At 48.6% G+C, this 27,504-nt stretch overlaps 4 gene segments (V, D, J or C); all 4 read right to left on the reverse strand.

The window, feature by feature from the left end:
• Nucleotides 1–27,504, reverse strand: part of LOC123943474 — a 1,358,446-nt gene that overhangs the window by 198,115 nt on the left and 1,132,827 nt on the right.
• LOC123943485 overlaps nucleotides 1–27,504 on the reverse strand; it is a 162,126-nt gene that overhangs the window by 90,167 nt on the left and 44,455 nt on the right.
• Nucleotides 1–27,504, reverse strand: part of LOC123943471 — a 104,812-nt gene that overhangs the window by 42,243 nt on the left and 35,065 nt on the right. Inside the window, 1 exon segment of the C gene segment in view lies at nucleotides 16,845–16,850. Coding sequence covers nucleotides 16,845–16,850 — 6 coding nt within the window.
• Nucleotides 1–27,504, reverse strand: part of LOC123943793 — a 397,541-nt gene that overhangs the window by 33,734 nt on the left and 336,303 nt on the right.

A 27,504-nucleotide genomic window follows, 5' to 3' on the forward strand; every position in this document is an offset into this window, starting at 1 on the left:
CTGAGGAGAACAAATTCCAGGTGAGACATAGGGACAGGGGCTGAGAACTATTTCCAGAGCAGACCCAGAGATAGGTGCTGAGGAGAAATCATTCCAGGGGTCTCTCGGATCCGGTGCTGAAGCGAACGAATTCCAGGGGATGCCCAGGTGCAGGTGCTAAAGAAAGCGAATTCCACGGGAGTCCTGGAGACAGGTGCTGACGAGATCTAATTCCAGGGGAGACCCAGGTACAGGTGTTGAGGAGACTAATTTCAGGGGAGTCCCAGGGACAGGTGCAGACGAGAACTATTCCAGGGAGACCCGGGGACAGGCAGGGTTAGGGCCGGTGCAGATCTGGTTCTCAGAGCTTCCAAGGACAGGGGAAACCAGGAGCGGCCCAGGTGCAGGTGACGCGGTTGTCAGACTCAGGGGAGGCAACGCGGAGGCCCGGGTGCGGGTGCAGGGAAGCCGAGGCAGAGGGGCGGCCCGGGTGCCGTCCTGCACACACGGCTGGGGTGGCTGCTGGAGCCCCCGAGCCCCCGGGAGGGTGACGTGTGCTGTGGCTTCTCAGGACCCTCACCTTCTCCCGAGGCCCCAGGGGTCTCGCCTCTTCCTCCCAGTGGCTTCGGGCTACGACTCCAGGTGGATGTGGGCAGTTCCGAGGGGCCTAAATGCTTCCCTGTGGACACAGGTTGCCTCTCGTCCCCCCTTTTGACCACCAGAACTTCTGGAAAGGGCCCCAGGGTCTGGCCGACATGGCATCTGTTTGTCTCCGTTTTTCCATGGGATTCTGGAGACCCCCACCAGCTGCCCGTGTCCTGCGGGGTCTTCAGGCCTTGACATCACTGCCTGGGGGGGGCGGTCCTTGCTGGGACCGGTGCCTCCTGTGATGCCCAAGGGGCCATGTTGGTGCCTTTGCTCCTTCATGTCCCGGGGGGCGGTCACAGCCGCTGGTGCCCGGACCCTCCCCGGAGCCCCTGCCCCCCGGGAGGAGGCTTCCTCACACCCTCTCGTGCTGTGCACACGGCCCCTCCCTGTGGTCCCTAACTCGGTGGGGCTTCGGGGCGATCCTGTCCACCGGTACTGGCCATCCCGACTGACCGTCCCAGCGCCTGGGCCCCGCGTTGACTTTGCGGTGCCCCAGCTCTGTCCCTGCCACGTGTCCCCAATGTGTGGACCGTTCTGTGTCGTCCCTCCACGCGGGCAGCGTTGGGTCCGGTGTGTGGGGGGGAGCGAGGAGCCCCTTGCCTCCGTCTTACCTGTGAGAGAAGACGATGCCACAGGGTTTTCGCAGCTGGGACCCGGAGGAGAGCCTGTGCAGGGGACACGGGGGGTTGCAGAGGGAACCGTCACAGGGAAAGGGTCCTCTGGCCCCAAGTCAGTACCTCCCAGATGGAGCCATGAGTCTGGAGCCTGGGGAGGGGGCCCCTGGGCGTCAGCAGCTGAAACATGTGGGGCAGGTAGGACTGGGACCCTCAGGGCCAGACTGGAGGGCCCCGGGGTCCGGCTGGGTTTTCGCCGTGGGGTCCGTCACTGTGGTAGTAGCTATCGTAGTTACACAGTGGGAAGTTCCTTGTCAAAAAGCCCAGCGCGTGGCGGAAGGACCCTTCCCCGCTGCAGGCGCTTGCTGGGCCCGTCCGCACAGGTGTCCCGTGCACCTGCCCCACAGTCCCGGGCAGCCGGGGTGTCTGGTCGTCCTGTCCTGCCCTGCCTCCCCGGGGAGGAGGACGGGCCTTGCAGGGCTGGGCCGGTGCCAAGACTCCGTGGGCGGGCAGGGGCTGTGGGGCTGCTCCGGGTCCTCTGGGGACCGCGTGGGTCTGGGCTATGGGGGCAGCCTTGGGGTGTCAGGCCTGCCTCCCGCGGGCATTCGCTCCCAGACAAGGGGTGTGTGCCCAGAGGTGCCAAGGGCGGTCCTGGGGGAGGGTGTGCTCTTCCGGAAGCCTCCGGACTCGCCGTGTCCCTTGAGGGTCCCAGGGGCCTCCGGGGAGGTCAGGATTAGACAGACTGAGGGAAGTCCCGGCACCGGCAGGACGGTCCGTCCGCATCAGCGATGTGTCCACGTTCAAACTCCACAACTGGTGTCCCTGCTGGGCCCAGGGCAGGCCGGGGCTAGGACTCCCGGGGCGGGGTTTTCGGTGGCATCTGCAATGCTGTGGTAGTCACAGCTGTAACTACCACAATAATACCACGGTGACACAGACCCAGCCCGAATCCTCGTCCCTGGGGCCTCCTGCCTGTGGCCCAGCTGGGCAGGATCCCGGGGCGCCGAGGGCTGACGTGGGGACGGAGGCGGAGCCCGGGGAGGCGGTGCGCGTGCCCGAGCCGCAGGTGTCCTGCTGCACACGGGAGGCCTCTGGGCTCTGGGCCGGGCTCCGTGCTGGGGTGTGGCAGTGAGGGCTGCTGCGAGCCCGACTTGGAACCCAAGCTGGTGTGACCGCCGTCTGGGTTAATGAACCGCCCGCGGCGTGGGGGTCCCTCCGGGGCCCTTGTACCCTGGGGCCAGCCGGTGGCTCCCACCCGGGAAGGACAGACGTGGAAGGAGCAGGCAGGAGTCGGTCCTGGTGCCACTGACCCTCGGGACCTGGGTCTGATCGAGCGGCCCGGCCTGCGAGGGCGTCTGGAAGGTCAGTGCCCGGCTCCGTCCACCTGGTCACAGGCCCCCGGCTGTGCCTCCGACCCCCGTCACCTGCCTCCCTCTGCCGACGGCCCGTGGGTCCATCCTCTCTCGAGCCCCTGTGCTGCTGGGCCCCGAGACCCTCCGTCCCAGGGGGCCGCTGTCCCTGGGGCAGCTACGGTCCTTTCTGGTTCCCGCCGGGCCTGGACGCGTGCAGGTGAGGAGGTGCCGGTGGGGGTGAGACCGGGACAGGTGCGGGCGAGAACATTTTCCAGGGGAGCCCCAGGAAGTGGTGCTGAGAAGTAATTCCAGGTGAGTCCCAGTTAGAGGTGCTGATGGAAAGAATTCCAGGGAAGGCCCAGGTAGAAGTGCTGAGGAGAACTAATTCCGGGGGAGACCCAGGGACAGTTCCTGAGGAGAACTAATTCCAGGGGAGAAACATGGACAGGTGCTGAAGAGAAGTAATTCTAGGGGTGACCCGGGGTCTGGCTGGGTTTTCGCCGTGGGGTCCGTCACTGTGGTAGTAGCTACCGTAGTTACACAGTGGGAAGTTCCTTGTCAAAAAGCCCGGTCCGTGGCGGAAGGACCCGTCCTTGTTGCAGGTGCTTGCTGGGCCCGTCCGCACAGGTGTCCCGTGCACCTGCCCCACAGTCCTGGGCAGCCGGGGTGTCTGGTCATCCTGTCCTGCCCTGCCTCCCTGGGGAAGAGGGGACAGGCCTTGCAGGGCTGGACTGATGCCAAGACTCCGTGGGCGGGCAGGGGCTGTGGGGCTGCTCCGGGTCCTCTGGGGACCGCAAGGGTCTGGGCTATGGGGGCAGCCCTGGGGGGGTCAGGCCTGCCTCCCGTGGGCATTCGCTCCCTGACTCAGGGTGTGTGCCCAGAGGTGCCCTGGGGGAGGGTGTGCTCTTCCGGAAGCCTCCGGACTCCCCGCGTGCATCGTGGGTTCCAGGGGCCTCAGGTGAGGTCAGGATTGGACAGACTGAGGGGAGTCCCTGGGGACTGCATCAGCAGGGCCGGGGCTGGGACTCCCGGGGTGGGGTTTTCGGGGGCATCTGCAATGCTGTGGGAGTAATAGCCATCACTATCAAAATATACCACCGTGACACAGACCCAGCCCGAATCCTCGTCCCTGGGGACCTCCTGCCTGTGGCCCAGCTGGGCAGGATCCCAGGGCGCCGAGGGCTGACGCGGGGACGGAGGCGGAGCCCGGGGAGGCGGTGCGCGTGCCCGAGCCGCAGGTGTCCTGCTGCACACGGGAGGCCTCTGGGCTCTGGGCCGGGCTCCGTGCTGGGGTGTGGCAGTGAGGGCTGCTGCGAGCCCGACTTGGAACCCAAGCTGGTGTGACCGCCGTCTGGGTTAATGAACCGCCCCGCGGTGTGGGGGTCCCTCTGGGGCCCTTGTACCCTGGGGCCAGCCGGTGGCTCCCACCTGGGAAGGACAGACAGGCAGGAGTCGTTTGTCCTGCTGCCACTGACCCTCGGGACCTGGGTCTGATCGAGCGGCCCGGCCTGTGAGGGTGTCTGGAAGGTCGGCACCAGGCTCCATCCACCTGGTCACAGGCCCCCGGCTGTGCCTCTGACCCCCGGCACCTGCCTCCCTCTGCCGACGGCCCATGGGCCAATCCTCTCTCGAGCCCCTGTGCTGCTGGGCCCCGAGACCCTCCGTCCCAGAGGGCCACTGTCCCTGGGGCAGCTACAGTCCTTTCTGGTTCCCACCGGACCTGGACGCGTGCAAGTGAAGAGGGGCTGGTGGGGGTGAGACTCGGGACAGGAGCAGACGAGAACTAATCCAGGGGAGCCCCAGGTACGTATGATGAGGAGAAGTAATTCCAGGGGAGTCCCAAGGACAGGTGCTGAGGAGACAGAATTCTAGGGGTGACCCGGGGTCCGGCTGGGTTTTCGCCGTGGGGTCCGTCACTGTGGTAGTAACCACCGTAGTTACACAGTGGGAAGTTCCTTGTCAAAAAGCCCGGCGTGTGGCGGACGGACCCTTCCTCGCTGCAGGCGCTTGCTGGGCCCGTCCGCACAGGTGTCCCGTGCACCTGCCCCACAGTCCCGGGCAGCCGGGGTGTCTGGTCGTCCTGTCCTGCCCTGCCTCCCTGGGGAGGAGGAGGACGGGCCTTACAGGGCTGGACTGATGCCAAGACTCCGTGGGCGGGCAGGGGCTGTGGGGCTGCTCCGGGTCCTCTGGGGACCGCGTGGGTCTGGGCTATGGGGGCAGCCCTGGGGGGTCAGGCCTGCCTCCCGCGGGCATTCGCTCCCAGACAAGGGGTGTGTGCCCAGAGGTGCCAAGGGCGACCCCGGGGACGGGTATGCTCTTCCGGAAGCCTCTGGACTCGTCGTGTGCATCCAGGGTCCCAGGGGCCTCCAGAGAGGTCAGGATTGGACAGACTGAGGGGAGTCCCGGCACCGGCAGGACGTCCGGCCGGATCAGCGATGTGTCCATGTTCAAACTCCAGAACTGGTGTCCCTGCTGGGCCCGGGGCAGGCCAGGGCTGGGACTCCTGGGGCGGGGTTTTCGGTGGTGTCTGCAATGCTGTGGGAGTAACAGCCGTAACTACCACAATAATACCACGGTGACACAGACCCAGCCCGAATCCTCGTCCCTGGGGGCCTCCTGCCTGTGGCCCAGCTGGGCAGGATCCCGGGGCGCCGAGGGCTGACGTGGGGACGGAGGCGGAGTCCGGGGAGGCGGTGCGCGTGCCCGAGCCGCAGGTGTCCTGCTGCACACGGGAGGCCTCTGGGCTCTGGGCCGGGCTCCGTGCTGGGGTGTGGCAGTGAGGGCTGCTGCGAGCCCGACTTGGAACCCAAGCTGGTGTGACCGCCGTCTGGGTTAATGAACCGCCCGCGGCGTGGGGGTCCCTCCGGGGCCCTTGTACCCTGGGACCAGCCGGTGGCTCCCACCCGGGAAGGACAGACGTGGAAGGAGCAGGCAGGAGTCGGTCCTGGTGACACTGACCCTCGGGACCTGGGTCTGATCGAGCGGCCCGGCCTGTGAGGGCGTCTGGAAGGTCAGTGCCCGGCTCCATCCACCTGGTCACAGGCCCCCGGCTGTGCCTCTGACCCCCGTCACCTGCCTCCCTCTGCCGACGGCCCGTGGGTCCATCCTCTCTCGAGCCCCTGTGCTGCTTGGCCCCGAGACCCTCCGTCCCAGGGGGCCGCTGTCCCTGGGGCAGCTACGGTCCTTTCTGGTTCCCGCCGGGCCTGGACGCGTGCAGGTGAGGAGGTGCCGGTGGGGGTGAGACCGGGACAGGTGCGGACGAGAACATTTTCCAGGGGAGCCCCAGGAAGTGGTGCTGAGAAGTAATTCCAGGTGAGTCCCAGTTAGAGGTGCTGATGGAAAGAATTCCAGGGAAGGCCCAGGTAGAAGTGCTGAGGAGAACTAATTCCGGGGGAGACCCAGGGACAGTTCCTGAGGAGAATTATTCCAGGGGAGGCCCAGGGACAGGTGCTGAGTTGAACTAATTCCAAGGGAGGACCTCGTCCAGATGCTGAGGAGAACTATTCCCGGGGGAGTCCACGGGGCAGGTGCTGAGGAGAAGTAATCCTGAGGGGAGACCCAGGTGCTGAGGACAAATAATTCCAGGGTGTTGTGGCCAGTGCGGCAAATCGACCAGGAACATGAGGGTAAGAGGATGGTGAAAGAAAAAGACTTGAGAGACAAAGAGATGGGGGCAGGAGGAGCACTGAGGAGGATGTCCAACAGAGCCGACTGTATTCAGGGCAGTGAGGCATTCTATAGCCAAAGTAACTATTTTCAGCTGGTTACAAAAGAATTTGCTACATGCACAAAAACCCTCCGGACTTCCCCATTACCTACATCTCAAGGGCTAATTGCAGACCCTCTAGTTTCCTGTGAGAACTAGTGAGAAACGAAGGAGGTGTACCTGCAGGCAATGGCTGGTGTTAGTACAATTGTCCCGTATTGATACAAGAAGTAAAAACAAACCTGAGAGTGATCTATGAGCTGTGCTGGAACAGCAAGGGCCAGTTAAGTGTGTATGACCCCAACCAAATTGCTCTCATCTAACTAGTAAACGTGTCGGAAGTCACGTAGGCGAGCGCACAACAGATAGCACAGACCCTTTCTCAGTGCTACTCAACTTTTCCGTCCTGAGCCTTTTGTTAGGCTATTCAGACTTTAAAGAAGACACAAGTCAGGGCCTGGTTTGGTCCTCGTCTCAAGCCTTATTGTGGCTTCCCACATCTCCCCCTTCCTTTTTAAATAAGTCAAGCAAATGTATTTGTGCTTGGGCAAGTAGTCGTTGCTGTCCCGCACGAAACAAGGAAACACTCCAGCCAACAAGTAGTATAGCTAATATTATAAAAATTACAACAAAAATCCAAAAGGAATACTTCAGCATATTACCAGGATTGAACCCATGAAGGCCATTCAAGATTTGAGATACCAGAGTAGCAGGATTTTCTACATCTAACTGCGCATGCCCTATACTAGCAATTTCCCTTTGCAACTCCGCACGATCCAGGCTTACATTATTATGAAACCACACTCCCTGTAAATGATGCTTTACGGCATCCTAGGAATAATTCAAGGCCTTTAAAGGGGTGACACAGATATGTTGAAACCCTCCATGGCATACTAGAGCCATCTGTGTCCTTAATATAGAAAACTGCCTTCCTAAATACTCAACTGCTTCTTCTAACCCCTCCAAGCGTCTTAAAATCTTCTGATCTCTATGCTCTTGGGTAGCTAAAGCATGAGAGATATTTCTTGCCAAAAAATTAACATGTGTGGCAGTCTGCACAGATTGTGAAAGAGCCACAGCAGAAACGGTGGCAGTAGCAATTAAGGAAACTAATACAGCTATTCCAGCAAGAAGCAACCCTGAAAAGCGTTTAACCCTACTGACTTGTGCCTGTAGCTCCAAGGCCAGTTGATATCCATGATTGGCATACCAAGGATCTTCCACGTCCACCGGAAGGAGCACATAAGGGGGTTGCCTAACCAGAAAAATCATAGTAGGGAAATTTCCATGAAGTGAAGAAGAAATAGGTACACAATTAGTTAACACACATCCACTACATACAATATGATAGGTGAGATAACACCCTTTGGGTCCCTTAAATACCTGTGGTGAAACAATGGAATGGTAAAAAATGGAATGGTAAAAAAAACCCACACATTCCTTTAGATCTAATATAATTAATTTTTATTGAAGAGGGATAGCCGATGGTGTAGGCAACCCAGGCTGAAGGGCCCCAATACATTTCATGGTGGCTTTACTGCCCTCAGATCTTGTAAAAGTCTCCACTTTCCTGATTTCTTTTTAATTACAAATACAGGAGTATTCCAAGGGCTAAAAGATTCCTTTAAATGACCCAGAAGCAGCTGTTCTTCCGTTAAAGTTGCTGCTGCTGCCAATTTTTCTGCATGTAAGGTCCACTGATCCACCCATACAGGGTCATCAGATTTCCATTCAATAGGCAGCGCATGAGGAGATTTCAGTGGCCCCGAGGAAAACCCAGACCAGCCTTGGAGTGTTGTGATTGTATCTGGAGCAGATTAGGCTCTCCCTGTAAAGCTTTTCCCAAACCTTTGCCCTGGACATATCCCATTTTTTCCATAAGGGCCATTGCAACCGAAGGCTGTTTCGCTCTAGGAATGGGGGTGGTCATCAAAGAAACACCCATATCTGTTAAAACATCCCAGCCCCATAGATTGAGATCAATAGATAACACAAAGGGCTGAAATACTCCTTGGTGGCCCTCAGTAGTTGACCAGTTTAAAAAATTAGCACTCAGTTTAGGAGCAGAGGCTTGTCCTACGCCCCTAATAGCAGTATCAGAGTCTATAAGGGGTCAAGTTTTAGGCCAGTGCTGAGAAGCGATTACTGAGACATCTGCTCCAGTGTCAGTTCGTCCTGAGAAAGCTCGGCCCCGAACGTGCAATGTTATATAGGGTTTATCTGTAGAAATCAATTGGGCCTAACATACATCAGTGGAGCCAAAATCTCCAGTTTTTCTCTTGCCTTTTACGGCTGGATCATTAGTTTCCATTCGTGGCATAATAATTAATTGAGCAATGGGGACTCGAGGTTGCAAGGAGAGTACTCCTTCCTTCAAAGTAGCCATAATTTTAATTTATCCAGTATAATCCTCATCTATTACCTCAGGATGAATAGATAGCCCTTTCATAGTCCAGCTAGATCTTCCCAATAACAAACCCCACGTGCCTTTTGGTAATGGTCCCCAAATTCCAGTCGTAATGGCTTTGGGTGTCTCCCCAGCTTCCATATAGACAGGAGTCTCAGGAGCTAAGTATAAGCCTGCACTGGAGGGGGTACCTTGGTATAATTTATCAATGCCTGGGAGGTCAGAGGTATTAGCCTAGATGCGGGCCACTGAGGAATCATTGCTGCTATTGTTTGTTGGGGCTGCAGCAAGCCCCGTTTCCAGTTTCCCTGAATAAGGTTTCCGAATCTATCCTTTTAGGAACGGCATTCACTTGCCCAGTGAAAGCCCCGCTGACAGTGAGGGCATAAGGAGTTGGGAGCAGATCTTCCTCCACTATTGGATGGGATAGGAGTTCCAAGAGAGGCCGGACCATTTTTAAGCTGGAGGCATTGGGCTCTAATATGTCCGGGCTGACCACATTGAAAGCAAAGATGCTTTTGCAATTGTCCCTTGCACATCATTTGTTTTTGGATCTCCATGGGGGAAATGCCTTTTAATGCCGCTGCCAAGGTTACACCCTGGATATAGGAAGATCCAATCTCAGCACACAATCGAATAAAATCTTCCAGGGTACCCGATTTTTTGCATGGCCGAATAGCAGCTTGACAAGCAGAGTTTGCATTTTCAAAAGCCAATTGTTTAACAATAGTTGTTCTAGGCTCTCCATTAACTACTATCCTACCGACTGCCTTTAGCAATCGTGCCACAAAATCTTGATAGGGCTCGTCTGGTCCCTGAAGTATTTTTGATAATTCTTCTGTCCTTACCCCAGACGAAGGGAGATGTTTTCATGCCTTTAAGGCACATTGTGAAATCTGCTGATAAGCAATTTCAGGATATTCTATCTGTGCCTGAACTTCAGCATAGGCTCCATTTCCAGTCAACATTTCATAAGAAATAGGAATAGTAGTTCTACGATTACATTGCCAATTCATTGGCTCTCTCAAAGAATTCAGTTTTCCATAATAAGTATTCACCTCCTGACAGACAAGCCTGTGCAATAATCTTCCAGTCCCCTGGGCATAAAGCTTCCAAACCCATGCTATCCAACAAAGACAAAGTATAGGGTGTAGTGGGACCATATTGGGAAGAAGCTGTCTTTATTTCCTTTAACATCTTAAAATTCACACTATTATAGGCTCTCTGGCCATTAGCCATCTGAGTAATGGGATATGCTGAAAAAGCCGAGGTGTCTTCCCCTGTTTGTTGAGCCTAATAAAGCGACCTCTGAAGGGGAGTAATCCTTAATGGCTCAGCCCCTTCAGGGAGTTTTGGGTAAACAGCCGAATGGGAACTAACAGGAATCATACTCCTAAGCATAGGTTCCCCTTCTTTATAAGGCACTCCGGATTGAGGATGTTGCGTCAATGGGAATCCAACGAGTGACCCTTTCCATGTTTTAATGGGAACCTTAACTGTGGACGTTTGTGTCTGCCTATGTTTAAGGGGTATGGTCTGAATCCCCATAGATCTAACTGACTGTTCCAAAGAAAAATCCTGGAGCTGGCAAGATAATTGATCAGGCTTTGGAGGGGCAGAGGCAAAGAAAACCTCCTTATCATCATCTAGGGGTACCCCATCTTCAGGGGCATCTAAAGGATCTACCTGAGAGGGTGGCCGTGAACCAGTCACACTAGCAATCAGTTCTGGGGAAGGAGGAGGGGTATCAGCATCTAAATGTTCATACACATTCTGTTGTTTCTCTGCTACTAAATTGTAGGAGGACTCCCGGGAGGCAATAGAAATTAAATCTATAGAATGCTGTGGGTCCAAGGTTTCCCGGATATCCTCCCAAATTTTCATTGTCCTTTCAGGGCAGGCATTAGGTCCTCTAATCTTTAATTGATTTTTAATTTCCTGACCCACCTTTTGCCATATTTGTAAATTTACGGTTCCCTCTTTAGGAAACCAAGGACAGAGTTCTGAGATAACTTCAAAAAATTGATGCAAGGCCTTCCTTGAGATCTTGGACCCTTTCTGCTTCAAAAGGGCCTGCAACACAGTAGCAAAAAGATCCTGCTCTACAGATTGTGACTGCCCCATTTTATTTTACTCCTGCTGTCGCCCTTACAGTCCGGGCTCCTCTTACCTGAAGGCCGGTAACTACTTACCTGTATGCACGCTTCACTTGAATGTGCTCAGGTCCCTGTTTGGGCGCCATTTGTCGTGGCCAGCGCGGCAAATCGACCAGGAACATGAGGGTAAGAGGATGGTGAAAGAAAAAGACTTGAGAGACAAAGAGATGGGGGCAAGAGGAGCACTGAGGAGGATGTCCAACAGAGCCGACTGTATTCAGGGCAGTGAGGCATTCTATAGCCAAAGTAACTATTTTCAGCTGGTTACAAAAGAATTTGCTACATGCACAAAAACCTCCAGACTTCCCCATTACCTACTTCTCAAGGGCTAATTGCAGACCCTCTAGTTTCCTGTGAGAACTAATGAGAAACGAACGAGGTGCACCTGCAGGCAATGGCTGGTGTTAGTACAATTGTCCCGTATTGATACAAGAAGTAACAACAAACCTGAGAGTGATGTATGAGCAGTGCTGGAACAGCAAGGACCAGTTAAGTGTGTATGACCCCAACCAAATTGCTCTCATCTAACTAGTAAACGTGTGGGAAGTCACGTTGGCGAGCGCACAACACATAGCACAGACCCTTTCTCAGTGCTACTCAACTTCCGTCCTAAGCCTTTTGTTAGGCTATTCGGACTTTAAAGGAGACACAAGTCAGGGCCTGGTTTAGTCCTCGTCTCAAGCCTTATCGTGGCTTCCCACACAGGGGAGGCTCAGGTCCAGGTGCAGAGGAGAACTAATTCCAGGGGAGACCCAGGGACAGGTGCTGAGGAGAACTAATTCCAGGGAATACCCAGGTGCTGAGGAGACCTAAATCCAGCGAAGACCCAGGACAAGTGCTGGGGAGAACTAATTCCAGGGGAGACCCAGGGACTGGTGCTGTGGAGAACTAATTCCAGGGGAGGTCCAGGTACAAGTGCTGAGGAGAACTAATTCCAGGGGAGGCTCAGGTGCATGTGCTGAGTAGATCTAGTTCCAGGGGAGACCCAGGGACAGGTTCTGAGGAGAACTAATTCGAGGTGAGACCCGGGTCCAGGTGCTGAGACCCAGGGACTGGTGTTGGGGAGAACTAATTCCAGGGGAAACCCAGGGACAGGTGCTGAGGAGAACTAATTCCATGGGAGTCACAGAGACCTGTGTTGAGGAGATCTAATTCCAGGGGAGATCCAGGTCCAGGTGTTGAGGAAAAGTAATTCCAGGGGAGGCCCAGGGACGGTGGGGAGAACTAATTTCAGTGGAGGCCCAGGTAGAGATGCTGAGGAGAACTAATTGCAGGGGAGACCCAAGCACAAGTCTGAGGAGAAAAAATTCCAGGGGAGGCCCAAGTTCAGGCGCTGAGGAGAACTAATTTCAAGGGAGGCCCAGGGACTGGTGCTGAGGAGACTAATTCCAGGGGAGACCCAGGTAGAGGTGCTGAGATTTATTACAGGTGAGGCCCAGGTGCAGGTGCTGAGAAGAAATAATTCCAGGGGAGACCCAGGTACAGGTGATGAGTAGAAGTAATTCCAGGGGAGGCCCAACAAGGTGTTGAGGAGAATTATTCCAGGGGAGGCCCAGGGAGAGGTGCTGAGGAGAACTAATTCTGAGGGGGAGACCCAGGTGCTGAGGAGGACTAATTCCAGGGGAGGCCCAAGGACAGATGCCGAGGAGAACTCATTCTGAGGGAAGACCCAGGTGCTGAGGAGAACTTAATTCTAGGGGAGGTCCAGGTACATGTTCTGAAGAGAACTCATTCCCAGGGAGGCCCAAGGACAGGTGCCAATGAGAACTAATTCCAGGGGAGGTCCAGGTATAGGTTCTGAGGAGAACTCATTTCCAGGGAGGCCCAAGGACAGGTGTTGAGGAGAACTAAATCCAGGGGAGACCTAGGGACAGGTGCTGAGGACCAATAATTCCAGGGGAGACCCTAGTGCTGGGGAGGTCTAATTCCAGGGAGGCCCAGGTACAGTTTCTGAGGAGAACTAATTCCAGGGGAGCTTAAGGAGAAGTGCTAAGGAGAACTAATTCCAGGGGAAACCCAGGGACAGTTGCTGTGGAGAACTAATTCCAGGGGAAACCCAGAGATGGGTCGTGAGGAGAACTAATTCCAGGGGAGGCCCAGGGACAGGTGCTGAGTAGAACTCATTCTATGGGAGGCCCAGGTACAGGTGAGACCCAGGTATAAGTACACAGGGGTTCACATCTGGGGGAGGCTGAAAGAAGGCCAGGTGAGGCCAAAGATCAGTTGAGACCAATGCGCAGGTGCAGGTGCAGCCCAGACCCAGGGATAGCCCAGGTTCATATTATGCTCCAGTGTGGATGAAGTGGTATTCCAGACCCGAGGAGGCCCAGAAAGCTGAGAGGAGATCCTGACAAAGGAACGGTCCTGGGGAAGCCCAAGAACAGGTGAGGTCTATGTAAAGGATCAGAGGATGTCGTGACCCAAGGGATGCCCAGTTACAGGTGAAGGAGAGGTTCAGTCTCAGGGGAGGCCCAGGTGCAGGTGCAGGGGAGGCCTCGGCAGAGGGGAGGCCCAGGGGAGGCCAGGAGCAGGTGAGGCCCAGGTGCCCTCCTTCACACCTGACCCGGGTTGCTGCCAGAACTCCAGAGCCCCCATGATGGTGGTGTTTGCTGTGGCTGCTCAGGACCCTCACCTTCTCCCAAGGCCCCAGAAGTCTTACCTCTCTGTCCTTCCAGTGGCCCCTGGGCTTAGACTCCGTTGTGAATGTGGGTGATTCTGAGAGGGTTTAAATGCTTTCCTCTGGACACTGGTTGTCTCTCATCCCTTCTCTTGACCACCAGAACTTCTAGAGAGGGCTGCCCAGGGCCTGGCCAACACTGGCGTCTATTTGTCTCAAGTTCCCCATGGGATTCTGGATCTGGTGGGCTGGCCCTCTGTTGGACCTCCCCCCCCCACCAGCTGCCCATATCCCGTGGGGTTCAGGTTTGACATCACTGCTATCTGGCCAATGGGGAGGGCCTCTGTGAGTCTTGTCCCTCCTGTGATGCTTATCATCTCTGCCCAAGGGGCCCATGTTGGTGCCTTTGCTCCTTCATCTTCTGGGGGGTGTGGGCTCCCTCTGGGTCCCTGACCCTCCCCTGAGTTCAGTCCCAGGGCTTGGTGGGGCTCCCAGCACCATGAGTGGCCAGTGTTGAAAAGATATTTCCACTGGGTTTTAAGGTCTCATTCCAAAGGCCGTGGCTGCCCATGGCAGCAATTCCAAGTGTGGAAGTAAGTGAGGAAAAGCCCGAGTTCTCCCTGTGTCCAGCCTCCTGGGCTGGACTCCCACTCTGAGCTTGTTGGATTCTCAGGATGTGTGTGGCAGAGATGCTCTTCCTCTGGACCCTGTCTGGCCCTGAGGTTGGGTCCTGCATTGCTTCCTTGTGTGGCATGGCCCAGAGGGAGGACTCTGCAGAACCTCCCTCCACAGAGGGGGCAGCACCTCCCTGGCTGAGCCCCCAGCCTCTGAGAGCAGACCTTGAGGAGCACTGGGAGGAGTGGTGCTGCGTGGGGTTCCTTTTGGCCTCCTCTGAGCTCCTGACCATCTCAGAGGAGGGCTTCTTCACACCTTCTCCTGCTGTGCACACAGCTCTTCCCATTGGTCCCATTCATCCCTTGAAGGACATCTCAGCTCCTTCTACAGTTTGGCTATTGTGGACATTGCTGTATGACATTGGGGAGCACATACCCCTTCTTTTCACTGCGTCTGTATCTTTGGGTTAGATAAGACCATAGTCTTAGTGAACCAACGGATGTTAAATTAGGTGTACATTAAAAACTACATCAAAACCTCAGTACTACATAATACACATTTATTTCATTCACATGACTTGGCCGGGTGTTCTGCTGACCTGGGATGGACTTACCCACATAACTGTAGGTCATTGGGGAACCACTTGTCTTTGGGATAAATACTCAGTAGTGCAATTGCTGGGTTGCAGGACAGTTCTATTTTTAATATCTTGAGGAACCTCCATAATGTTGTTGAGAGTTCCTCTTCCTAGTTATACTGTTGAGGGATGGTTGAGTGAATGAACAGATTCTAAAATACCAACCACAACCCAACTACAATGCACCATAGAAAAAAATCTGAAGTGGTTATTATGCCTCCATCAGAAAGGATGAATATCCAACTTCTGTATCAACATGAATGGGACTGGAGGAGATTATGCTGAGTGAAATAAGTCAAGCAGAGAAAGTCAAGTATCATATGGATTCACTTACTTGTGGAGCATAAGGAATAACATGGGAGGCTGGAGAGGAGAAGGAAGTTGAGGGAAACTGGAAGGGGAGATGAACCATGAAAGACTATGGACTCTGAAAAACAACCTGAGGGTTTTGGAGGGGCGAGGGGTGGAAAGTTGGGGGAACCAGGTGGTGGGTATTAAGGAGGGCATGTATTGCATGGAGCACTGGGTGTGGTGAAAAAACAATGAATTCTGGTATGCTGAAAAGAAATAAAAAAAACCTAAAAAAAATCTGAAGTGGTTAGAGGCTACCACAGGAAAGCAAACAAAGCCAAAATGAAACAAAACAGTATAAAGGGGGGAGGTAAGACAGACTATAATCTCACAGAGTGGACAAAGCAGGGTGATCCACTTATTCCTGATTGAATTTTGGTGTGTGTGTTAGAAGACACTACATCCCCAAATTGCAAAGAAATCAAAACTCACATATAAAAATAAAATCGAATAGAGAGAAAAAAGGACTAGAATGAGGGGTAAATGTATAAAAGGTAGATATGAAAAAAAAGAGAAAAAGCAACTTAAAAACACAAGTTGGTAAAATAAGAATCTAGTTGAAGTGGGAACAGGTTAAAAAAAAAAAAAGAAATGGAACATTTCAGACCGAAGGATCAATAAGTCATGAGGAGACACTTTGAGCTCAATATACAACTCCTCACTTGCAAAAAACTGTCATTTTTCTGCTTATAAAATTCCAGATATATTTCTGTTTTTTTGTATATTATGTGATTTATTTTATTTTTTATTAACATATAATGTATTATTAGCCCCAGGGGTACAGGTCTGTGAATCCAGGTTTACACACTTCACAGCACTCACCATACACATACCCTCCCCAGTGTCCATAACCCAACCACCCTCTCCCTCCCCCCACCCCCACAGCAACCCTGTTTGTTTTGTGAGATTGAGTCTCTTATGGTTTGTCTCCCTCCTGATCCCATCTTGTTTCATTTTTTCCTTCCCTACTCCCCAAACCCCCCACATTGCCTCTCAAATTCTTCAGATCAGGGAGATCCAGATATATTTTCTTACATCTCCGGCTGGATTCATGGGTGTTCAGAACGGTTTGATAGATACCCAGCTAAATTCAAGGGACCAGATGAAATGAGGTCCCCTACTCTTCCGTCATTTTGCTTCCCCCTCTTTTTTCTTTTATTTATTTCTTTCCTCCTTTCTTTTCTGGACACATGACTAGAAGGAGAAATTCATAGCCAAAGAAAGAACCAGAGGTAGTACTCTCTGTCATAGATTTCATCAATACAGATATAAGTAAGAGGTTGGAACTAAAATTCAAAATAACTATTGTTAAGATAGTAGGTGGGCTAAAAAAACCCACAGAGGATACAAGAGAATCTCTTACTGCAGAAATAAAAGAACTAAAATCTCATCAGGGCAAAATTAAAAATGCTATTACTGTCATGCATGTTATAATTGGAGGCTTTAACAGCTAGGATAAATGAGCAAGAAAAGAGAGTCAGTGATATAGAAGACAAAATGATGGAAAGTAAGGAAACTGAGAAAAAGAGACAAAAACAACCACTGGATCATGAGGGGAGATGTCAAGAAATCAGTGATACCATAAAGTATAATAATATTTGAATAATAGGGGTCCAAGGAGAAGAGGAAAGAAGGAGAGAGGCAGAAGGTTTATTTGAACAAATTATACCTGAGAACTTCCCTAATCTGGTGTAGGAAACAGGCGTTCAAGTCCAGGTGGCACAGAGACCCCCTTCAATATCAATAAAAATAGGTCAACAACCCAACCTATCATAGTGAAGATTGCAAACTTCAGAGATAAAGAGAAAATCCTAAAAGCAGTTTGGAATAAGAGGTCTGTAACCTACAAGGGTAGACATATAAGGTTGGCAGCAGACCTATCCACAGGGACCAGGCAGGCCAGAAAGGCATGCCATGATATATTCAATATGCTAAATGGGAAAAATATGCGGCCAGAATACTTGATCCAGCAAGGATGTCATTCAAAATAGGAGAGATAAATAGCTTCCAGAACAAAGAATAATTAAAGGAATTTGTGATCGCTAAATCAGCCCTATAAGAAATATTAAACTTTATCCTTCAAGTGAAGAGACAAGCTCAAAATAACAAAGATCAAAAAGGAACAGAGACAACCTACAGAAACACTGACTTTACAAATAACAAATGACATTAAGTTAATCTCTTTCAATTATAAACCTGAAAGCAAATGGACTAAATGCTCCAATAAAAAGGCACAGGGTATGAGACTGTAATAAAAAACAAGACCCTTTGATATTCTGTCTATAAGAAACTCATTTTACTAATTTATTTTTTGTCTTTCTTTTTAAAATTTATTATTATTATTTTTATTAACATATAATGTATTATTAGCCCCAGGGATACAGGTCTGTGAATCACCAGGAACAAACTCATTTTAGACCCAAAGACACCTCCAGATTAAAACTGAGGGGATAGAGAAGAATTTATCATGTCAATGGTGTTCAAAGGAAAGCTGGAGTAGCAATCCTCATATCAAAGAAGTTGGAGTTTGAAACAAAGACTGTAGTAAGAGAGGAAGTGGGATGCTATATCATACTTAAAGAATCTACCAAACAAGAAGATCTAATACTTATAACTATTCGTGCTCCTAATCTGGGAGAAGACTTTTACATCAACCAATTAATAAAGTAAAGAAACACGTAGATAATACAATAATACTAGGAGACTTCAACACCTCACTCACAGCAATGGCCAGATCATTAGAGCAGAAAATCAACAAGGAAACAAAGACTTTGAATGATACACTGGAACAGATGGACATCACAGATATATAAAGAACATTCCATCCCAAAGCAACAGAATACACATTCTTCAGGACTGCACATGGAACATTCTCCAGAATAGATCACATACTGGGTGACAAATCATGTCTCAAAGGATAACAGAAGATTAGGATTATACCCTGCATATTTTCGGACAACAATGCTTTGAAACTGGAACTCAAGGTCAAGAAGAAATTTGGAAGGAACTCAAGCACTTGGAGGACGAAGAGCATTTTGTTAAAGAATGAATGGACCACTGGGTGTTATATGCAAACAAGGAATCATGGAACACTACATCAAAAACTAATGATGTACTCTATGGTGACTAACATAACATAAAAAAAAGAAAAAAAGAGAGAAAATAAAATAAAATAAACGAATGAATGGGTTGACCAGGAAGTTAAAGAAAATTAAAAAAAATTCATGGAAGCTAGTGAAAATGAAAGCACAACTTTTCAAAACCTTTGGGAGGCAGCAAAGGCAGACTTAAGAGGGAACTATAAAGAGGGAACAATAAAAACATTTCCCAAGGGGCGAGACAAGATGGTGGGGAAGTAGGAGGAGGCGCCTTTTCAACCTGTACCCTTAAGTGAGCTGATTACCTACCAAAGAACTCCGATCACCCATGAAATCAGCCTGAGAGCAGAATAATACACGTCTGGATCTCTACGGGTGCAGAAGATGCCAGTGGGCAGGTAAGGCAGAGTGGGAATGTCCGGACTGATATCGGAAGATAAACAAAAGGGGGAGGGAGCCACCAGAGGTGACCAATTGGAAAGTAATACCCCAATGTGAGAGTGCCCTCCTATTGGTCTGGGGACCAGCGTTAACTTGGAGTCTGGTTGAAAGCACTCAAAAAAAAGAGCAAAGGGTCACGGGGGGAAATTGTGGGAATCGGGGTGGTTAGGGACAGGGACTTAAGTCCCTGGACCCAGGATAACCTCCCCTGGTGCTGAGCCAGAGAGAGTGTGGCAGAGAAACCAGGTCTTGGTCCCTGAGCCACCAGCGTGCCTGAGCTGTTAGCGCGCCAGTGAACGCCTGGGGTCCAGCTCCTGTGAGGGGCTGGGAGCCTCGCCAGATGGTGTTCCAGAGATGCGGGCGCCCCACACCCTCCCTGAGAGAGGTGTGGGCAGGCATTAGCCTGGCGCTCTTAGAACCCCACCGAGGGATCAGAGCCTGAGACGCGAGCGCCCCACACCCTCCCCTGGGAGAAGTGCTCAAGGCGCTAGCCGGGAGTTCTGGGACCCAGAAAAACCAGGCACTCCCAGTCCGGGCCAGCGGGAAAATCTCAGTGTGCGATCGCTGCTTGGAACCTCTCTGGTGGTCTGGAGCTGCCCAGATAGCCACTGCTGCTGTGGTTTTGGGTACAACGAGGAGCTCCTGCATCCCCAGGGACCGTGACTCAGAACCTACTCTGACAGCAGCTCTGCAGAGCATTCTGAGGCTTCTCTCTGAGAGGGAGGTCAGGGGTGCAGTTTGCTCTCCTCTAAAACTCCAAAAACCATCAAAATCTGTCAAGGCGAGAGAAAACAGATGAACAAACATAAAAACCTCCATAGAACAAAAGCCTGAAAAAAAAACAGTTTCCTCAGAGCCCACCCCCTTGAAGGGGGTGGGAGGATTAACTTAGGGAACATCATTGACTGAAAACCCACGTGGCAGGCCCCTCCCCCAGAAAACCAACCAGGAAGGAAGAAGAAAAAGAAAAAAAAAAAAGACTACAAGGGAACAACCACCACTACTTTATAAATACAACTTTTATTTTTAATTTGTTACCACTATTCTGGTTCATTTTTTTATACATACAGATAATTTTTTTAACCTATTTACCATCACAGTGAGATATCCAGTACATCAAATTCCTTAATAATCTTCTAACCTGAACTTTTTGATACATACACCCGTGTTTTTCTTTAGCTTTTCTATTTTAAAAATTTTTAAAAAATTTTAGTTTAGTTCAGTCTAGTTTATTCTTTTTCAATTTTTATTTTCTAATAACATATAGAGTTAAATTTCAAGGTAATCCCCTTTCCCCAATCAATGCTACCCCTATAGGTAAACCAATTTTTAATCCCCCTTTATCTTAAAAAGTTGAGTCCTTTAACAAAGACATCAAGATATATCCAGAAAGAATCAAAATAATCTTCCTCGACCACACTGAGAATTTATAACCACTCTCCCATCTTTTCCTTCTGCCAGTTTCTGTGTATTTGTTTTTATCCTGATAATATATAAATCTTATACTTGGGGTTCTTTTTGACGAGGTTCTTCCTTTTTTTTTTTTTGCTTATATATATATATTTTCTCTTGTCATATAATTTTATTAGTCTTTTTTTTTGTCTGTTTTTGTTTGTATACTTCATAAATCTTACCTTGGGGCCCATTTGGGCTGAGTCTTCTCTTTTATCTTTCCTTTCTCCCTCTCTCTCTCTCTCTCTCTCTCTCTCTTTTCTTTTTCTTTTCTTTTTTCTCTCATTTGGGTGGGGAATCCTGATTGCACAGAAGCGTTCCAGGGTGCAACTTGACTGCACCACAATCGATACATCTAGCTATATCTGTTCAGTCATCTCTCACCAAAATGACTAGGAGGAGGAATGCCCAATAGAAGAAAAATACAGGAGATGGACCTTCTGCAACAGAGCTAATGGCTATTGACATAGACAATATGTTGGAAAAGGAATTCAGGCTAACAATTATCTAGGCAATAGCTAGGTTGGAGAAAGCCATGGATGACCAAACGGAATTGATTAGGGCAGAACTGAAAGCCACCAGAGATGATGTTCACAAAGTTAGGGCAGAACTGAAAGCCACTAGGGATGTTGTTCAAAATGCTCTCAATGAATTCCAATCTAATCTAAATTCTCTAAAAGCTAGGGTAACTGAGGCAGAGGATAGAATTAGTGATCTGGAGGAAAAACAGATAGAGAGAAAGGATCAGGAGGAAGCCTGGAACAAACAGCTCAGAAGCCACGAAAACAGACAGAGAAATAAATGATGCCATGAAACGTTCCAACGTCAGAATGATTGGAATACCTGAAGGGGAGGAAAAAGAAAGAAGTCTAGAAGATATAGTGGAACAAGTTGTCTATGAAAAAATTTCCCAATCTCATGAATGGAAACAACATTCATATACTAGAGGCAGAGCGGTTTCCCCCCAAGATTTTAGATTCTCCAAAGTCCTCGTGACACCCGATAGTTAAAATGAAGAATTACAATTCTAGACAGACCCTCTTAAAAGCATTTAGGACAAAGAGGCTCCTTACATACAGAGGAAAGCCCATTAGAATAATGTCAGACCTTTCCACAGAGACCTGGCAAGCCAGGAAGGGCTGGCAAAATATATTCAGAGTACTAAATGAGAAGAACATGCAGCCAAGAACACTTTATCCAGCAAGACTGACATTCAAAATGGATGGAGAGATAAAGAGTTTCCAAGACCCGCAAGGCTTAAAAGACTATGCAACCACCAAGCCGACACTGCAGGAAATACTAATGGGGGTCCTATAAAAGAGAAAATATCCTAAGAATATCATTGAACAGAAATATAGAAACAATCGACAGACAGAAATTCTTCAAAGGTAACACGATGTCAATCAAAACGTATTTCTCAATAATCACTCTCAATGTGAATGGCCTAAATGTGCCCCTAAAATGACACAGGGCTGCAGATTGCATAAAATGACAGGACCCATCCATATGTTGTCTACAAGAGACCCATTTTGAACCTAAGGATACACCCAGACTGAAAGTGAAGGGATGGAGAAGCATCTTTCATGCTGATGGGCCTCAAAAGAAGGCCGGGGTAGTGATTCTCATATCAGATAAATTAGATTTTAAAGTGAAGACTGTAGTCAGAGAAACAGAAGGACACTACATAATTCTTAAACTGACTATCCACCAAGATGATCTAACAATTGTAAATATCTACATCCCCAATATGGGGGAGCCAATTACCTAAGAAAACTATTAATCAAGTTAAAGAGTCATATTGATATGAATATATTAATAGTAGGAGTTTTTTTCTTAAAAATTTTTATTTATTTTTTTAAATGTCTTTTCAGTGTCCAGAATTCATTGTTTCTGCACCACACCCAGTGGTCCATGCAATACATGACCCCACAATACCCACTACCAGGCTCACCCAACCTCCCATCCCTCTCCCCTCCAAACCCCTCAGTTAGTTCTTCCGAGTTCACAGTCTCTCATGTTTTGTCTCTCCTCCAATTTCTCCCAACTCCTTTCTCCTTTCCAGCTCCCCAAGTCCTCTGTGTTCTTTCTTTCTTTTTTTTTTTAAGATTTTTATTTATTTATTTGGCAGAGAGAGACACAGTGAGAGAGGGAACAGAATCAGAAGGAGTGGGAGAGGGAGAAACAGGCTTCTGGCTGAGTAGGGAGCCCAATGTGGGGCTAGATCCCAGGACCCTAGGATCATGACCTGAGTTGAAGGCAGACGCTTAGCAACTGTTCACCCAGGCACCCCCTCCGTGTTATTTCTTATGCTCCACAAATAAGCAAAACCGTATGATAACTGACTCTCTCTGCTTGACATATTTCACAGCATGACCTCTTCCATTCCCATCCATGTTGATACAAATTTGGGTGTTCATCCCTTCTGATGGAGACATAATACTCCGTCGTGTATATGGACCACATTGTCCTTATCCATTTGTCCGTTGAAGGGCATCTTGGCTCTTTCCACAGTTTGGCCACCATGGCTATTGCTGCTATGAATATTGGGGTACACACGGCTCTTCTTTTCACTACATCTGTATGTTTTCAATATTCTGTTTTTAAACAAAATTTTATTTATTTTTAAAATTTCTTTTCAGTTCAATTGCAGGGTCATAGGGGAGCTCTATTTTTAATTTCATAAGGAATATCCACACTGTTTCCAAAGTGGTTGTACCAACTTGCATTCCCACCAACATTGTAAGAGGTTCCCCTTTCTCCACTACCTCTCCAGCACTTGTGTACTGTCTTGTTAATTTTGGCCATTCTCAATGGTGTAAGGCGGTTCTCAATGTGGTTTTGATGAATCTCCCTGATGGCTAATGATGATGAATACTTTTCCATGTGTCTATTAGCCATTTGTATGTCTTCATTGGAGAAGTTTCTGTTCATGTCAGTTTCCCATTTTTTAAATTTGTTTATTTACAGCATAACAGTGTTCATTGTTTTGGCATCACACCCAGTGCTCCATGCAGTACATGCCCTCCCTATTACCCACCACCTGGTTCCTCAACTCCCCCCCCCGCCCCTTCAAAACCCTCTGGCTGTTTTTCAAGTCCATAGTCTCTCATGGTTCATCTCCCCTTCCAGTTTCCCACAACACCCTCTCCTCTCCATCTCCCCAGGTCCTCCACGTTCTTTGTTATGCTCCACAAATAAGTGAGACCATATGATACTTGACTCTCTCTGCTTGACTTATTTCGCTTAGCATAATCTCTTCCAGTCCCGTCCATGTTGCTACAAAAGTTGGGTATTCATCCTTTCTGATGGAGGCATAATACTCCATCGTGTATATGGACCACATCTTCCTTATCCATTCATCCGTTGAAGGGCATCTTGGTTCTTTCCACAGTTTGGCGACTGTAGCCATTGCTGCAATAAACATTGGGGTACAGATGGCCCTTCTTTTCACTACATCTGTGTCTTTGGGGTAAATACCCAGCAGTGCAATTGCAGGGTCATAGGGAAGCTCTATTCTTAATTTCTTCAGGAATCTCCACACTGTTCTCCAAAGTAGAGAACAAAGATGAACTTAAACAATTCATGGAAACCAAAGAGAATGAAGACACTTCAGTCCAAAACCTATGGGATACAGCAAAGGCGGTTCTAAGGGGGAAATACATAGCCATCCAAGCCTCCCTCAAAAAATTGAAAAATCCAGAATACACCAGCTGTCTCTACACCTTAAAGAACTGGAGAATCAACAACAAATCAAACCAACTCCACATGCAAGAAGGGAAAAAATCAAGATTAGAGCAGAGATCAATGAGGTAGACACCAGAGATACAGTAGAACGTATCAATGAAACTAGAAGCTGGTTGTTTGAAAGAATCAATAAGATCGATAAACCATTGGCCACACTAATCCAAAAGAAAAGAGAGAAAGCCCAAGTTAATAAAATTATGAATGAAAAGGGAGAGATCACAACTAACACCAAGGAAATAGAAACAATCATCAGAAATTATTACCAACAGTTATATGCCAATAAGCTAAGCAACCTAGATGAAATGGATGCATTCCTGGAAAGCTACAAACTCCCAAAATTGAACCAGGAAGAAATTGACAACCTGAATAGACCGATATCTAGCAACGAGATTGCAGCAGTGATCAAAAACCTCCCCAAAAACAAGAGCCCAGGACCTGACGGATTCCCTGGGGAATTCTACCAAACTTTCAAAGAAGAAATAACACCAATTCTCCTGAAGCTGTTCCAAAAAATTGAAGCAGAAGGAAAACTTCCAGACTCTTTTTATGAAGCCAGCATTACCCTAATCCCCAAACCAGGAAAAGACCCTACCAAAAAGGAGAATTTCAGACCAATATCACTGATGAATATGGGTACTAAGATTCTCAACAAGATCCTAGCAAACAGGATCCAAAAGCACATTAGAAAGATTATCCACCATGACCAGGTGGGATTCATCCCTGGGTTGCAAGGTTGGTTCAACATTCGCAAATCAATCAGTGTGATAGAACACATCAATAAGAGACGAGAGAAGAACCACATGGTCCTCTCAATTGATGCAGAAAAAGCATTTGACAAAATCCAGCATCCGTTCCTGATGAAAACGCTTCAAAGTATAGGGATAGAGGGAACATTCCTGAACTTCATAAAATCTATCTATGAAAGACCCACAGCAAATATCATCCTCAATGGGAAAAAGCTTGCAGCCTTCCCGTTGAGATCAGGAACACGACAAGGATGCCGACTCTCACCACTCTTGTTCAACATAGTATTAGAAGTTCTAGCAACGGCAATCAGACAACAAAGAGAAATAAAAGGTATCCAAATTGGCAAGGAAGAAGTCAAATTCTCTCTCTTCGCAGATGACATGATTCTTTATATGGAAAACCCCAAAGACTCCACCCCCAAACTACTAGAACTCATACAGCAATTCAGTAACGTGGCAGGATACAAAGTCAATGTACAGAAATCAGTGGCTTTCTTATACACCAACAATGAAAATACAGAAAGGGAAATTAGAGAATCGATTCCATTTACTATAGCACCAAGAACCATAAGATACCTGGGAATAAACCTAACCAAAGAAGTAAAGGACCTGTACTCGAGGAACTACAGAACACTCATGAAAGATATTGAAGAAGACACAAAAAGATGGAAGACTGTTTCATGCTCTTGGATTGGAAGAATAAACATTGTTAAAATGTCTATACTGCCTAGAGCAATCTATACTTTTAATGCCATTCCGATCAAAATTCCACGGATATTTTTCAAAGAGCTGGAGCAAATAATCCTAAAATTTGTATGGAGCCAGAAGAGACCCCGAATTGCCAAGGAAATGTTGAAAAACAAAAACAAAACTGGCGGCATCACGTTACCCGATTTCAAGCTTTACTACAAAGCTGTGATCACCAAGACAGCGTGGTACTGGCATAAAAACAGACACATAGACCAGTGGAACAGAGTGGAGAGCTCAGATATGGACCCTCAACTCTATGGTCAAATAATCTTCGACAAAACAGGAAAAAATATTCAATGGAAAAAAGACAGTCTCTTCAATAAATGGTGCTGGGAAAACTGGACAGCGATATGTAGAAGAATGAAACTCGACCACTCTCTTACACCGTTCACAAAGATAAACTCAAAATGGATAAAAGACCTCAACGTGAGACAGGAATCTATCAGAATCCTAGAGGAGAACATAGGCAGTAACCTCTTCGATATCAGCCACAGCAACTTCTTTCAAGATAAGTCTCCAAAGGCCAAGGAAACAAAAGCAAAAATGAACTTTTGGGACTTCATCAAGATCAAAAGCTTCTGCACAGCAAAGGAAACAGTCAACAAAACAAAGAGGCAACCCACGGAATGGGAGAAGATATTTGCAAATGACAGTACAGACAAAAGGTTGATATCCAGGATCTATAAAGAACTTCTCAAACTCAACACACACAAAACAGATAATCATATCAAAAAATGGGCAGAAGATATGAATAGACACTTCTCCAGCGAAGACATACAAATGGCTATCAGACACATGAAAAAATGTTCATCATCACTAGCCATCAGGGAGATTCAAATTAAAACAACATTGAGATACCACCTGACACCAGTTAGAATGACCAAAATTAGCAAGACAGGAAACAACGTGTGCTGGAGAGGATGTGGAGAAAGGGGAACCCTCTTACACTGTTGGTGGGAATGCAAGTTAGTGCAGCCACTTTGGAGAACAGTGTGGAGATTCCTGAAGAAATTAAAAATAGAGCTTCCCTATGACCCTGCAATTGCACTGCTGGGTATTTACCCCAAAGATACAGATGTAGTGAAAAGAAGGGCCATCTGTACCCCAATGTTTATTGCAGCAATGGCTACGGTCGCCAAACTGTGGAAAGAACCAAGATGCCCTTCAACGGATGAATGGATAAGGAAGATGTGGTCCATATACACGATGGAGTATTATGCCTCCATCAGAAAGGATGAATACCCAACTTTTGTAGCAACATGGACGGGACTGGAAGAGATTATGTTGAGCAAAATAAGTCAAGCAGGGAGCGTCAAGTATCATATGGTCTCACTTATTTGTGGAGCATAACAAATAACATGGAGGACATGGGGAGATGGAGAGGAGAGGGAGTTGAGGGAAACTGGAAGGGGAGATGAACCATGAGAGACTATGGACTCTGAAAAACAACCAGAGGGTTATGAAGGGGCGGCGGGAGGGGGTGGGGTGGGGTGGGAGTTTGAGGAACCATGTGGTGGGTAATAGGGAGGGCACGTACTGCATGGAGCACTGGGTGTGATGCCAAAACAATGAACACTGTTATGCTGTAAATAAGCAAATAAAAATAAATAAATTAATTAAAAAAAAGTTTATCCACTATTAATGAAGATAAAGAGTCATATTGATATGAATACAATAATAGTAGGAGATCTTAATACGCCTCTCTCAGAAATAGACAGATCATCGAAGCAGAAAATTAATAAAGAAATAAGAGCATTGAATGAAACTTTGGACCAGATGGACCTCATCGATGTATACAGAACATTCCACCCTAAAACAACAGAATACTCATTCTTCACAAGTGCACATGGAACCTTCTCCAGAACAGACCACATACTGGGTCACAAAGCAGACTCAACTGATACCAAAAGACTGACATTATTCCCTGCATATTCTCCGATCACAATGCTTTGAAACTGGAACTCAATCACAAGGAAAAGTTCAGAAGGAACTCAAACACCTGGAAGCTAAAGACCACCTTGCTTAAGAATGCTTGGATCAACCAGGAGATCAAAGATGAACTTAAACAATTCATGGAAACCAATGAGAATGAAGACACTTCGGTCCAAAACCTATGGGATACAGCAAAGGTAGTACGAAGGGGGAAATACATAGCCATCCAAGCCTCCCTCAAAAACATTGAAAAATCCAG

Source organism: Meles meles, chromosome 6, assembly GCF_922984935.1.
Source record: "Meles meles chromosome 6, mMelMel3.1 paternal haplotype, whole genome shotgun sequence".
In the NCBI taxonomy this organism is placed as follows: Eukaryota; Metazoa; Chordata; class Mammalia; order Carnivora; family Mustelidae; genus Meles; species Meles meles.